General features: G+C 41.1%; 2 protein-coding genes across 2 annotated transcripts in view; both read left to right on the top strand.

Moving 5' to 3' along the window:
- Positions 1-6,894, top strand: part of LOC137976990 (sushi, von Willebrand factor type A, EGF and pentraxin domain-containing protein 1-like) — a 17,103-nt gene extending 10,209 nt beyond the window's left edge. Inside the window, exons 5-6 of the mRNA XM_068824299.1 lie at positions 2,000-2,124; positions 5,759-6,894. Of these exons, the coding sequence (XP_068680400.1) occupies positions 2,000-2,124; positions 5,759-6,012 (379 nt within the window). The 3' untranslated portion in view covers positions 6,013-6,894. The remainder of the gene's footprint in view (positions 1-1,999; positions 2,125-5,758) is intronic.
- Positions 6,895-7,860: 966 nt separating this feature from the next.
- The window catches only part of LOC137976980 (C-reactive protein-like), a 15,609-nt gene continuing 8,469 nt past the window's right edge, over positions 7,861-15,000 (top strand). Inside the window, exons 1-4 of the mRNA XM_068824294.1 lie at positions 7,861-7,997; positions 9,416-9,678; positions 10,401-10,515; positions 12,546-12,789. Coding sequence (XP_068680395.1) covers positions 7,913-7,997; positions 9,416-9,678; positions 10,401-10,515; positions 12,546-12,789 — 707 coding nt within the window. The 5' untranslated portion in view covers positions 7,861-7,912. The remainder of the gene's footprint in view (positions 7,998-9,415; positions 9,679-10,400; positions 10,516-12,545; positions 12,790-15,000) is intronic.

Below are 15,000 nucleotides of genomic sequence, written 5' to 3'. Positions count from 1 at the left end.
TCGGAGAGTTTGTTTCCAGCCTGTACGCAGTATCGGAGCCCCTTCGCATCCTACGAAGAGTAATACTGAAGGGCACTGGTTACCTGCACAGGAAAAAGCCTTTAAAGACATTAAAGCCTTATTGATCTGTGCACCTGTTCTAAAGCTTTTCGATGTAGGCAAAGAAATTATTAAGACTGATGCTTCAAAGATGGGTTGGGTGCCTATTTACTTCAAGAGGGTCACTCAGCGGCTTTCGGGTCACGTTCGTTAACAGCTTCTGAGCAGAACCATATGCTCAGATCGAGAAAGAGCTGATGGCAATAGTTTTTTGCCAGCGATAAGTTTCATCAGTACGTCTATAGCCAGCCAGTGAAGATCGTGACAGGTGACAAACCACTAGAATCGGTCACAAAGAAAAATCTTAATCAAGTATGCCGCAGGCTTCAGCGAATGCTTCTCAGACTTCAGAGATATTCCTTCGACATTTCATACCGTCCTGGCCCCAAAATTCCAGTTCCAGATGCCTTATCCAGAGCGTATCTGTCACAGGAGTCAATCTATGAAGACCTCCAGTCTGATGCACAGTCTTGTTAACAACTTGGACCTTAGTGTGGCCTCTAAATCCCTGATGGAAGAAGCAACCACTACAGATAATTGTCTCATCGTGTTACAGCAACAAACACAGTCCGGGTGGCCATCAGGGAGGAGAAGAGTTCCTGAGGCGGTTCGTCCCTAGAGGCAGAGGGTCTCACAGTCCTAGGATACAATCACCCGCTGCAGCAAGTGTGCAGAGGGGCGAAGAAACAATGAAAAGGAGCCTCTTTTCCCATGAAAGGAAAGGAAAGGAACTTTATTTAAGTGTCTAGTCGTTCTCGCGCTGGAGCGCTAATTGGGGACACTGTAAACTGAAATTAACAATGAAGTAAATCAAGTCAAGTTCCTGGAAGACCCTGTCAAAAGCTAGGAGCTGATATTCTCGAATTTAGAGGATAGAATTACCTGTGTGTCGTAGATTACTACTCCAAATTTCCTCAAGTCAGCCTACTTTCGTATACGACGTCTTCCTCTGTCGTGGTTAATTTAAATTCCATCTTTGCCAGACATGGGGTCCAAGATGAATTGTTGGTGGATAATATGCCGTTTGCAAGCCGTGAGCTGCAAAATTTTGCTTCATCGTGGAGGTACCAGCTGATAACCTCCAGTCCTGGTTACCCGCAGTCCAATGGTATGAGTGAGAGAACAATTGGTACAATCAAGCAACCATTGAGGAAAGCGGAAGATCCCTATGTTGCTTGGATGGAGTATCGCAATACCCCCGTTGCTGGAATTGGTCTCTCTCTCCCTCGCAGATGCCAAACGGTCGGCCTCTGAAGTGCCAATTGCTAATCACGGCGGAACTGCTCCGACCAAAGAATGCACGTGAAAAGCTAGTGGCTGCTCAGCAACGGAAAAAAATCTTATTTTGATCGCCATCATGCGAGGCGGTTAAAGGGTCTAGAGCCAGCGGGAAATGTCAGAGTGCGAGAGAATAGATCCTGGGTTCCTGCGGTTGTCACTGATATATGGCTCACTCCTCGATACTGAGTCAGGAACCTCCTTGCGAAGGAAAAGGAAACACTTTCTCAAACAACCCGAGTCTACTTCGTTAATGGAGAGTGATGAGGGCAACAGAAGTTGAGGTCGCATTTATTGGTTTATCCGTTTCTGTTACTGGCTTAGGTACTCATTCCCCTATGTAATCACCAGTTAGCCTCGGTGGGAAGGTGTGACATATACTTCCGGTCACATGACTTGTTGGCGGTTCGTTGTAGTTGGGAGCGGCCATACTTGTATGTGCTGTGTTCTGTTAGTCATTAAACGTGATGTCCATATCGTTTAAATGTGGATGCTACATTATAATGCAAATACAATACACGAAGAATCTTAACCCCGGGAGATTTGAATTGGGCACAACATTGAGTTGGCCGATTTGGTCTATGGGGTACAAGATGTAACTCTTCAGGTTTTGTCATTCCAGGCGAACCAATGTAGCTGCAAACGATGGGTTGTGGCATCACATCTGTGTAACGTGGGATAACAGCGACGGTTATTGGAGACTCTATAAAGATGGCAAGAAGGAAAAGGATGGGGAGTTTAAAGAAGGTAAACATTTTAGTACGTTCAAAAATTCCTAAATATTCGGATAACGTATTGGTTTTAATACAACATGTATTCACTCGGTTTATCTTGCATAAAAGATTTCCATTTGTTTCTCAAAAGGCATTAATAATTCATAAGGCTTTTAGCCAATCGGAGTGCCCCATTTTGGTCAGGTGCATGTATCTTGATACCCAATGAAACTACAGATCAAGAAACGCCCGAGTTAGTTAAAAAACTAGTCAAAACACTGATCAAGACACTTGAATTTTAATAAACCCCTATGCTAATAAACCTTCGAGGGAAAAAACAAATAAAGAAACCACCCGAACACAATACATTTAAAATTTTCCAAACATTTAACATAGAACTTTCGCGGTAGCGTCCAGAGGATTAAAACGAATTTGGACACGCAGTAGTTCAGCGAAAGAGCATCCGTTTTAGCAATGTCTGCATGCAAGACTTGAACCTTGTGTAGTTCGTAGTCTTTGAAAACTCCACCGCAATCTAAAACCGGCGCTTGTACCTCTCTTAACCTCAGCCATTGGGCAAAAATGTTAACAGCCCAATAGACCTTTTCAGCTTGTACGTTTTGTTTTCCCAATACAGGTCATGTGATAATACTCAGAAGGTTTGGTCCTTTGTTTTGTTCATTAAAAAGAGTGCAAGCAAGCATGAATAAGTCTGCATGCACTCTTTTTAATGAACAAAACAAAGGACCAAACCTCCTGAGTATTATCACGTGACCTGTATTGGGAAAACAAAATGTACAAGCTGAAAAGGTCTATTATTTGTATCTTTAGTTGAAACTTGAATGGCCTTGTTACGTTAACCGAATCACTTTCTTGGGAAGACGATTTTGGCAGGCGAAAACGACGTGATTCTGATTTGCTCGCCATCACGACCTATTATGTAAATTTATTCAAACGTTCTACCTTTTAAACTCACCCAAATATTGAATATCATTTCCTTCATAAATACCTATCACTTGTCTGATAAAACAAAAGATCATCACATTACACTCCACGTGCTCATACAAGGTTGAGAAGTCATGTCAAAAACTCGTGCTTTGTGCTTCATCAGGGGTTCCAAACACCTCGAGACATTAAGAGCACTCATCTGTTTCTCGGTGTTTGGAACCCCTGATGAAACACTCGCACTCCTTTTTGACATGTTACTTCTCAAACCATGATAGCGCCAGCTTTCTGGCCACTAACGTTTCGAGTTGAATCAACGAAAATTAACGACGTCGCCCTTACGCCACTATAGATGTTTAGTGTAGTACAGTGTGGTTCGCTCGTGGGAAAGAGGATAGGCTGGTTACTTCGCCACGGGCGAAAGGGCAACTGAAAAAATTAAAATCCTAGGGAGGATTTGAACTTACGACCTCAGTAACAGCAGTGGGATGCTTTTCCCATTGACCTACTAGAACTCCTGGGAAACTACGCACGGTTATCTTGGTTATGAAAGGACAATGTTTCCCGCTGGTCTGCGGGCTCTACAATATCATGTGCCACTAATTTTCACATGCAACCATAGATGCAGGTTATAGAGTCAGTGCGGCCCAGTAGTTAGCGCTTGCCTTGAGATTTGGAGATCCCGGGTTCAAGCACGTTCTGAGCCCTGGTTGAACTTGTTCCTGGTCGTCCCTGGCTCAACTTCTCAGCTGCACTTGTAAATAGTCAACTAGCCAGTTGGGATTTTTAACAGTTGTTGTTGTATGTTCAAGACAGACAATCAATAGTTTCGATTAATTTATTCAGAACCCAGTTGTGAATCAAGGGCAAAAGATTATGCTTCATCACGGTCAAGTTAACATGAAGCGCGATGTTACTGTTCTACGGACCCCATTAAGTGCCACAAAATTACGCTATTAATTTTCAATGTCCTCCGAAGTTCTGCCCGCGTTCTGACTTTTTCCCTCAACCTTTTTCCTGCGTCCTCGCGTTTTTCCCGACTTTTTTCCCCATTTTTTTCCTGACCTTTTTCCAGACTTTTTTCTCGACTTTTTTCAGAAGGCTGCCGACCCCAACTACCTGGGTGTCTTGAAAACAAAGACCCTTAAGACCCTAAGACTCGAAAACGAAGAAAGTAACCCAAAACCCTCACTTGGCTAACCCTAGGCTTAAAACCCAACTTCAGGCCTAGTTACACCTAGGGTTAGCCAAATTGAGGCGTTAATTTCTTCGTTTTTGAATCTTGGGCTCTTAGAGCTCTCTCTTTTCAAGACACCCAAGGTAGGTAGGGGTCAGCGGCATTCCTAAAAAAGTCGGGAAAAAGGTGAAAACGCAGGCAAAACTTCGGAGATTTGAAATTAAAAGCGCAATTTAATGTCACTTAATGGTTCCGTACTGTTCTCGCTTTTAAAGCTTTCGGGGTTTCATAACCAGTTCCTCTATATGAACTATGGTGTATTATAGTTCACCACTAAATTTTCTCCGATTCTTATTGGTTTAAATTGATCACGTGACGCGATGGTGTTCGTCCGCGGAGAGACACTATCAGCCCATAGTGCCCCGTCCGAGGAAAATACCCGGATGGATAGTAGTCGTCCGCTAAAAATACCTCTGTAAACAAGCGGCCTTATGGAAAATAAACAATCGAAATTGTATTAAGAGGGTTTTTGTTTGTTTTGTTTTTCAAATTTTACGTTGGCTGACACGGCTTTCGTCTAATAAAGTTAAAAATAATTCAACATGATTTTTGAGCTGGCGCGCGGAAGAAAATTTAGTAGTGAACAATAAAGACAATAGAGTGTTTATGTCTCGGAACTATCGGTCTGATAGTCACCCCTTGGAAATTTGATGTTGTTAAAACTAGCATATTTGCCCTCGAAGCTTCGCTTCTCGGGCAAATATGCTAGTTTTAAGAACATCAAATTTCCGCGGGGCAACTATCAGCCGATAGTTCCTCGACAGAAACACTCTATTGTTTAAATGTAGAACATGCAGAGTTCGCATACCAACGGGGCACATTGTCCATTGAAAATCTAGATAAACGAGCTAGCTCCCTAGGGATTTTTGTAGCTTCGTGGGTAAGGAGAACATCCAACCGGGGTTACCAAGATTGTTTTCCAGTTTTCCAGTTGTCATTTTGCCCGTAACCAAGGAGCCAGCTTATTAAAGGGAACCTCCACTTTAACACAAAAATAACTTTAAATAATAGGGAAAATAATCTTTACAGTCAAATCAGTTAATTTTTTTTCAAAGTAAGCGTTTCCATCCGAAATAAATTTTTAGGATGGCCTACTTTTGTTTTCAAATTTCGCGGGCGCCGCTATCTTGAATAATTGTAGCGTGTTACAGTTGCCCTGTTGTTATTAGACAAAAGTTCTCTGTGTCAGGACGATAGGGCAACCGTAACACGTCACAATTATTCAAGATAACCGCGCCCACGAAATTTGAAAGTGAAGACAAGTGGTTTTAAAATCAGTTTTCCTTTTATAAAACAAATTTCGAAGAAATTTGTTTGGAAACACTATGCCTGAACATGTCATATGACGGTATTACAAAATTACGTCAACTCAGTGTGATGCACATCACACCTTCTAACATCATTGAACAAACAAGTGTCTAATGACAATATTTGAAAGTACAGTCCAAGTTTATTTCTCTGAGAAGCCATTCTCCGTTTTTTACAGGGCATGTGATTCGCACTGACGGAGCTCTGGTACTGGGCCAGGAGCAAGACAGATTTGGGGGATCCTTTGACGCCAATCAGTGCTTCATCGGTGAAATGACAGGTGTCAATATCTGGGATCACGTCAAAGACGAGGAAGAGATACAGCGGATGTCTAAGTCGTGTTCTATAGGGCTCGGCGATGTGATCCCTTGGGCCCACTTTAAGTCTCATTTGCGAGGCTCGTTAAAAGTAATTCCGCTACCCACTTGTTAACCAGTTTGAAGGTTTCAACTTTAATTAAATACGAAAAGACATGAAAGACAACCTGCGAATTAAAGGGTAAACGTAGTTCAGTTCACTGCGCTGACGTTTTATGGCCAACGATGTATTTTTTGTCTTATTACCTACCAAATTCTTATTTTGTTATTACGAGCCGTTTCCCATCTTGGGAATACACAACCACCCTTTTGACGAAGTTCAACCTGTCAGAAGCAATTTTGAATTTTCCTCTTAGATTCTTTTTACAACTGACCAAGAGTGAAAGCCTGGGTTAAGCCTTAGGACACATTTATTCATTCCTATACATTTAATTACGGACAATAAACCCATCGGGCACATTAATACGAAATGACACTCGCACCTCTTTCGCCGATAAAAAGGAGGAAAGTGCTTATTTTGATATCAGACCTCAGGCCTTAGCGCCAGGTCAGTCGAGTAAGGCGTGGCGCAAGGCGAAATTTCAAACTTTTTTTATGAAAAAATAAATTTACATTACGGCGGTTATCAGTCGCACCCGCCTCTCAACGGATTGGTTTTTTTTTTTTTTTTCAAACTAAATTTGGATGGACGTCAATCAAATGCGGCAGTCGAATTCGTCATGGAAACTTAACATTTGATTGACGTACACCCAAATTCAGTTTAGAAAAATGAAAACAAGTCGTCGAGGGGCGCGTGGAACTGGAAAAAATAGGGAGCTTAAGTACGCGCGTTTTTTAGACGCGGACGGCAACCGGAAGAGAACATTTCGCGTGCCAGGCCAGTGGTGTTTCCCACATTTTTATAGTAAAGTTAAAGTCTGTTACAAGCCTAGAAGGCCCATCAGGCCCGCGCTTATCTCCGGTTCTGTAGTATAAAGCCACTAGGAGTATTTCTACTCCCCCCCTGGATGGGATGCCTGTCCATCGCAGGGTTACCCCCAGCATTAACTTCACCGGTACCCATTTATACACCTGGATGGAGAGATGCACCGTGAGAGTAAAGTGTCTTGCCCAAGAACGCAACACAATGTCCCTGGCCAGGACCCGAACCCGGACCACTCGATCCGCAGTCGATTGCACTAACCCTGAGGCCACCGTGCCTCATATTTTTTAGTAATCTTTTCTTAAAAAGAGAGAACAGGTCACTTGGGATTGCCGTCCCCGTCTGAATACCCCTATTGGTCATATGGACACTTTATGCTCGCACTGATACCTCGTATGGCAACTTTTCATCTTTAAAATTTGTATTTCAGTGAGGACTTCAACATAAATTAAAAATATAATTCCCAGTGTCTTCCTGATAAATTTGTTTTTGGAATTCGAAATACTTAACTACTGTTCTTGCTTCCCAGCTCGAACCCCACCACATTGGTCTTCAAATACTGGATTCAATGCGTTTATCAACCGGATCTGGAGAACCCTTTGAGTACAGTTTCTTTACTGAATCATTTCACTGTGTTTTACGTAGGTCCAACTATTTACACAGCGTGTTTCCATTGACGTGATCTGAAGCAATGAGCTAACCGACGCATATTAAGCACCAACTCATGCATTGCAAAAAATGTTGTGTGGAGAGAGATGTTTCCTGAATCTTCATTCCGAATAACAGGTCACGAGGAGCATATCTAAAGTGGTCTTGGTTTTTTTGGCGCTAAGTTGCACACACACACACAGAGCGGGTGGGCTCCAGGGGCGTAGCCAGGGAGGTCCTGGGGTGCCCTTGCAATTATTTTATGTAAATAACTCGTAATTGTTGCGATACCGCAGATGGACTAACAAATGTTGATTGGTTTAGATTGGGCGAGCAATACCACGACCCTTATTAATTTATTGATGCATTAAAACAAAGACTTGCTCTTTATTCAGAAGATCGAGCTTTCTCCAACTCTGCGTATGTTATTAAAAACCTGAATTAAATGTTTTCCACAGACGCTTTCAGCGTTTTGTTCCTTGTGTTCTCGCAACTTATACGTCTTGGAAGCTTCTGCGATTCTCATCAAGGTAAGATGACTTTGGTGGTATTAGAATCAGTATTATATTCCAGCCGCACATGACAAACCAAACGGGGACAATATAGCATTCTTTTTAACAAAGTTTGTTAACTTTTATTCCCTTTCTTTCTCGTTTTATGGCACAATGTAAGGTTTACGATTTTCTTTATAATTTTACCTGTAGAAAATTGCGGTCTAGTCCATCACCGAAAGGCTTTTTCTTTAGTTTTGACAAACATGCAGGGTGCCGTCTCCCGTGTTCTCGGTTGACCGTTCAGTAGAAGTAGTGTACTAGGAGTGACGGGTTGTTGTGCTTCAAGAAAAAAAGCCCTGAGGCTACATTACCGGCTGCAGATTAAAAACTTGCTGGTTTGTTGTTTTTTTTAATTTGACGTGGTTCACTTCCCTAATGGCCGACTTTGTTCAAACTGCAAAACTTCCAAGCAAGATTATTGTTAATTAACGTACCTGCGTTTTCAAACGGAATCAAAGGATTTTCAGCGTCAAAAAGACGAACAATCCGAAAAAGGATTATTTTTCATGACAACGCAAACAAACAAACCCAGAGTTGCGTGCAAATTTTAAAAACAAGAAAAAATAGCGGTTAAGTTTCTTTTGGCTTAATTCTTAAATGAAAATGCCACCAGAAAAAAAAAACCTTCAATAAAAAGAAATGACGAAAAACATGCTGTTTTCGCTGTAGGAAAGGTGCTAACAATATTATTGCTGTCAAGAAACTTTTAGTGTAATTTCTGGTGTGAAATTTGAAGGAAACCTAACTATTTTCGACCTACCGTATTCATGTCTTCGATCGCACGGTAAAAGTGGCGCGAGAAAAATATTTGGGCTAAACTGTCACGTACGATAGCTGTTGCGTATCATTTTTGCATGGAAAACCGCTTGTCAAAAACATTTTTTTCAAATCCTTTCCCCAAAAAACGCTAAAACGATGAATCTCAAAAATCCGGATTTAGATTTCATCCGAAGTATCCTCCTCGAGTGTGGATACTTAAGATTCATGATCCGTTTTTGGATTTTTCCAAAAAAACGCAAAACCCGTTTTTGGATTCAAGAATCCGTTTTCGGATTTTCCCAAAAAAACGCACCCTAGGAAAGTAATTAATAACATGATTCCCACAGAAAGTACGGTGGCTTCAAAGGGACATACGTTTTCTCTAATCTTTCTTTTTTTTCTACTTGCGACTTACTTGCTACTTAGCTGCTACTTGCTACTTTCTTGCGATTTAGCTGCTACTTGTTACTTTTTGACGACTTAGGGTTAGGGCTAACCAAGCTAAGTAGCAAGTAAGTTGCAGCTAAGTAGCAAGTAAGTCGCAAGTAAAAAGAAAGAGTGGAGAAAATGTATGTCCCTTTGACGCCAACGTTAGAAAGCCTGTGTGTGCCGTTTACTTTTTCATTTCCTTTCAGACCAATGTCGTGAATTAGTATTTGATTCTGATGAAGCATTCAGTGGACAACGTCTGATAAATCACCTTATACGAGTCACTGATGTCAAAAGCGAAGCCTTATGCCAGATGCTTTGCTACTTAGAGCCGGATTGTGTCAGTTATAATTTCCAAATGGAGGCAGGTGAACCTGAAAGCCACCAATGTGAATTGAACAATTCAACTTATGAAGATCACACGGATAACCTGAAATTGAACCCAGCGTACAAATACTGCGGGGCTGAGGTAAAAACTACTTGTTCGGTACAGCTTCACCTTTTAACCGTTTTAACGTGCTTTTTCCACTTATGTCCAGGTTTGCACGCAGCTAAAAAGATTGCAATTTTTGGTAAAAATCGTAAAAGGTGAAAAGAAGACAAGTCGCCAACTAGGACTCGCGATGTTTGTGATTTTGCGAAAATTTTGCGAATTCGCCGCAAAAACGCCAAATTCTTAAAAGCTGAAAAGATGAATGATACAAGTTCCCGACAAGAATCACGATTTTGGCAATTTTTGCACATTTCAAAATCGCTATCATATCGCATTTAACTACATAATGCATAGCTAATGCATGTACTTCTGTACTGGACTCGTTCAAAAGCAACAAACTACAAACTATACGGATGTTAATTCACGGTATCAAAAAGAAGTTCCAAGTACTACGCACTTTTCACAGTAAATCAAAAATTGAGAAATTCCTCCCATTGGAGATAAGATAAGATAAGGCCCTAACAAGTCATCATACAACTGTAAAAGGTAAGCTTGTTAAAGGTCCCACAAGAATCCACATTTTCGTAATGTTCAGTTGGCGCATGCTAATTGAATCGAGTCAAAATAGAGCTGTCAAGGATGAGTTTGCAGCGAGTTCCTGTCACTTATGTCTACGCGAGACTAATTCTGAAATGTTTTTTAAAACCTTTCGTTATTAGAAGTTTTAGATGATAATTTATTTGACTTTGCTATTTCAGAATGCTTGTGTGCGCAACCCTTGCAAAAACAAAGGAACCTGTCAAACCGGTTTTACAGACCGAGGATACCGTTGCCTATGTGCTGCAGGGCTCGAAGGACATAACTGCGAAGAACGTGAGGTTTGATAACGCTCGTAGAACGCAACGGTTTACATTAATTTTATCGGATTCGTGTTAAACAAAGCATTCGGATCAGTGAGGTATAATCCGGGATTAGTAAGAGCACTGTTTACAAACTTTACACAACTTTAAACAATTCATAAACCGAGGTTGCGTTATGTTTGCCTATATCTCACGAGAAATCAAGCATGGAAAGTCTTTATTCTACTAACAAAAATTACTGACAAGATTCCAGTTGCATCACGGTAATATCTCAGAACGTTTCTGCTGATATCAGAATAAAAGGAGTTAAACCAATCTCCAAAAACCAACTATTTTTCATATGAAACCGCTCGGATGAATTCTGATTGATTCTGATTGAAAAGCTCCCTCAGCAGGAAGAAAAAGGTCTTCCGGCTTAAAAGATCCCCCGGTATTTTCGGAGAGGATCAACTTTTCCTACATTTCTTATTAAAACGCGGAGAAACGTTTATACGAGAAACAAAAAGTTGGCTGGGTGCTCTCTCGCGAGCCATCTCCGGGAGATCTCGATTTCGTATAGTCACACTGAGTTTTTGTCAGTTCTAAGCGGCCAGCTCTTGACTCGGTTATTCGTTGCTGCTCTTTGCAGCATTTTAGGCCTGTAAACGCTCGGCCCAGAGTTAACTGGACTAAAAGAATGGCCCTCTTATAATTGCAGGGGACATCTTTTCTTCATGTAAACGGGCTTGAACGTTTTCACATTCGATTCAGAATGGGAAGTTTCTTCACTGAAGGAATATTCTGTCTGCAAAAACCCCAAAACGTTCAGGTTTGGTCTCGAATCCGGAAACGTTTGCTTTAGTACAAACCGACACCATCGCCCGGTCTGATACTCTCTTGGGACACCAATTTTGGTCGAAATATAGTGTTTTCACTCACGTGATCAGTAACCTTGTTTTTCCACCGAAACAAAAGAAAACGTTTGCATGATAATAGAGCTCAATTCCCGGAGGATTAGTTGTGGACAAAAACATGGCTGCTGTTCCATTGTTTGGGAACACCAATATGGCCGCCGTGACGTCACATGAAAACGCTCTATTAACAAATGTATCATGTAAGCTATCGTGTATTAGTATCATCCAATTAGTGGACTAATGCAAATCCTGCGTTTTGATTGGCTACGCTTCTAGAGGACTATTAGTAATAGTCCTCGAGTAGCGAAAAGTGTGACGCTTTCTTTCGTTTTGTTCGCAAATAAAAATTTCTTCAACTTGCATTTGCTAACTTTATAGTTGCCTTTTCTTTCCGACAAATTGGGTGATACTAAAACAATTAGCCCCCTCGCCCTCAAGGGCCACGGGTCAAAAGCCCATTCGGCTTCGCTGGGTGGGCTATTGACCCGTAGCCCTTGCGGGCGAAGGGTGTAATTGTTAATTAAAAGCAAAGACTGGGGCCCTGTTTGGCCGTCAAAATTTGAACTCCTCAAAAGCACCCAGTAGCAGCTGGGAACCATTCTTGAGATCGAATTGGATTAATACGCAACAGATTATATAGTTTTTGTTAATTCCGGAATCGGAGACACAAGGTTACCGTTATTAGAAACAGATTACACCATAGCACCTGCAGCTAAGACGATACTCATCAATTCGATCCCCTCTACCGTGAGCAAGCAGAGGATATTAGCAGGGCCATCCTCGGCTCGCTTCTCCGATTAAAAAAAAAATGAAAGGCATGTTGTACGCTGCACTCGAAGAAACAGACTGGTTTTGAATGGTGGGAATTTTTCAGCAATTGATGGCAGAAATATACAATGGAGGGCAAAATTCAAAAAAGAAAAACTGACCTTACATAAACAGAGGAGGCAGTAGGAGAAAAAATTGACCGTTTGAATTGAGTTATGAGATTGTTTTCTAGGAAATACTATTGATTAATAATGTACTTAGTTATTTAATTGATTGATTGATTGATTGATTGATTGATTGATTGATTGATTGATTGATTTGTTTATCATGTCCTAGATAACTCACCTTCAGTTTCTACTTTCTCAACCTGTCTTGGGTTTAGGCGTGTGTACATCCTCACAAGAAAACGATTACACTCTGCTATTCCCACACAGAGGAATTGAGGATTATGTCATCATGCATGGAATGCCAGAGCTCACTGCACTGACGGTCTGTTTATGGATGAGAACCAATGATACGCAGAATATGGGAACGCCTCTAAGCTACAACTTGCAAGATGGCGATACGGAAGAACTTGTCCTGTTTGACTACAAGAACTTTCAATTTATCATTGGAGGGAAGGGAAGGTAAAACCACCATCAACCTTAGATAAAACCACCGATGGGTTTATACGTTATTGAAAGGGAATGATAAAGGCCTCGTAAGGAGGTAACTATATCCGGAAGTACCAATTTTTGTGCTGGCCGTTAAGGTGGCTCAAACCAGTTTCAACACTTGAAAGAAACGCTCTTATTAGAAGGATTGTCACTACAACACTTTACCACTTAACAGCAATGTTATGGTACCATATCAAACACCAATTTTTGCTGAAAAAGATTCGGTCATTTCTGGGGCGTAAAAAGTTACCATGGCAACAGGAAACCCCCGCAAAAACATCCCATATTTTGGCTTTAGCTGCTCGTATCTCAAAAACGAACTAGGTGGCCTCCATTTTTTATTTCTAAAATGTAATTAGCATGCCATAATAAAACTTTTTGCAAAGTTTAAAAAAATTCTGTTTAGCAGATTCAGAGCCACCTTAAATAATTGAAAATTTAAGGTAGCTCTGAATCCGCTCAACAGAATTTTCTTAAACTTTGTAGAGAGTTTTATCCTGGCCTGCTGATCACCGTTGTGCAATATAACATTGGGGTCACCAAGTTCTTTGTCAGATATGAGCAACTAAAGCCAAAATATAGGGTGTTTTTGCAAGGCTTTCCCGTTGCCATGGTAACTTGTTACGTCACAAAGATGACTGGATCTTGTTTAGCCATGACTGGTGTTTTACATGGTACCATAACATTGCTGTTATGTGATAAATTGTTGTAGTTTCAATCCTTTTAAATAACAATGTCTCTTGAAAGTTGACATCGACTCATTTCAAGGGGCTTCGTGGCTTACTTGCTTTTTAGTAATGGTGTGTTCACAACTGGCCCACCAAACTGGCTCAGCTACATAACCAAAATGATTTCAATCTAACCTCACTTCAGTCAAATTTCTTCCCGCTACAACAAAAAACTATGCAAACATGCACTTGTCGAAAAAGCCTAGAAACCCTGGAAAATTGAATATTCCTATCCTGAAAAGTGTTTTCCTTCTGTATTTTGAAATTATCTTGAAAGTTTTCCTCCCCTGACTCTCTGAGGAAAGCAATAAATTGTTTGGGCCCTGCGGCTCTCTCGTTTAGCGCTTTCGTCAGCCATCTAAGTCTATTTAACAAATTGATGTCAGTTTTTCATGCGTCTGTCCTGTTATTGATCATGAATTGCGTCAAAACATTGTCAAAGTAGCTGTGGATCCACGAGGCGATAGCCGAGTGGATTCGCAGACTACTTTGACAATGTTATGACGAAATTCATTGTCAATAACAGGACAGACGCATGAAAAAACTGACATCAATTTGTTTTTTACAATAACAAAAAGGCAGAGGGCTCAAAATTAAGTCAAAACACGAGAAGAAAGCGAGACCAAAATGCTAGAAACTTCAATCTGACGCGAGCAATATCGCGTCCGCATTATAATTTATGTGTCTGTCCGCTTACTGACAATAAAAATTAGCCAATGAGCGCGCGAGAATTTTTGCAGTCATTGTAAAAAAGGGTTTTAACTATAATTTTCAAAATTGTTTAAAACCTTGTTAGCCCGTACAGTAGATAAAAGACACAAATTTAAGGCCTGGTAAATTAAATCACTTCAAAACTAAATTGACGTTTCAGTGTGAATAGACCAAATCGGCGGGCTAAATCAATGTCAGTGAACCCATTCAAATCCCTTCGGAATAAAAAGTTTTGTTCCAGGTGTTTCCATTGCGACATATACTTTCGGTAAAATGACCAGCTCCCAACGTCAGTTGCTTCATAGCTCAGTTGGTTAGAGCGTCGCACCGGTATCGCGAGGTCACGGGTTCAAACCCCGTTGAGGTCCTGAATTTTTTAGGCTTCTTTACGCAATTGCAAAAATTGCGTTCATAACTGCGAGGATCATAGCTTCACGTGATTTATTGGCGGTTAGTTGTAGCGTCAAGCACCATATTTGTACGTGCTGTGTTCCTTTAGTCAATAATCATGATATGGTGGCAGCGGTAAACGACGTGAAGGCAACCGAAACTGATCGGAAGGATGAAGAAATCCAAGCTGCTCTTCTGCTCCATTGTATCGGGGAGGATGGTCTTGAGGCGTTAAACACCTTTGAATTTGAGCGGGAAGAGGATAAGAAAAAGATTGATGCGGTGTGACGCAATTTGATGATTACTATAGTCCTCGGAAATATACTTTCGTCGAACGGTTTAAGTTTTGGAA

This window comes from Montipora foliosa, chromosome 1 (assembly GCF_036669935.1).
Source record: "Montipora foliosa isolate CH-2021 chromosome 1, ASM3666993v2, whole genome shotgun sequence".
Classification (NCBI taxonomy): domain Eukaryota; kingdom Metazoa; phylum Cnidaria; class Anthozoa; order Scleractinia; family Acroporidae; genus Montipora; species Montipora foliosa.
The sequence above is the reverse complement of the archived record's forward strand: the minus strand, read 5'-3'. Positions and strand labels throughout refer to the sequence as shown.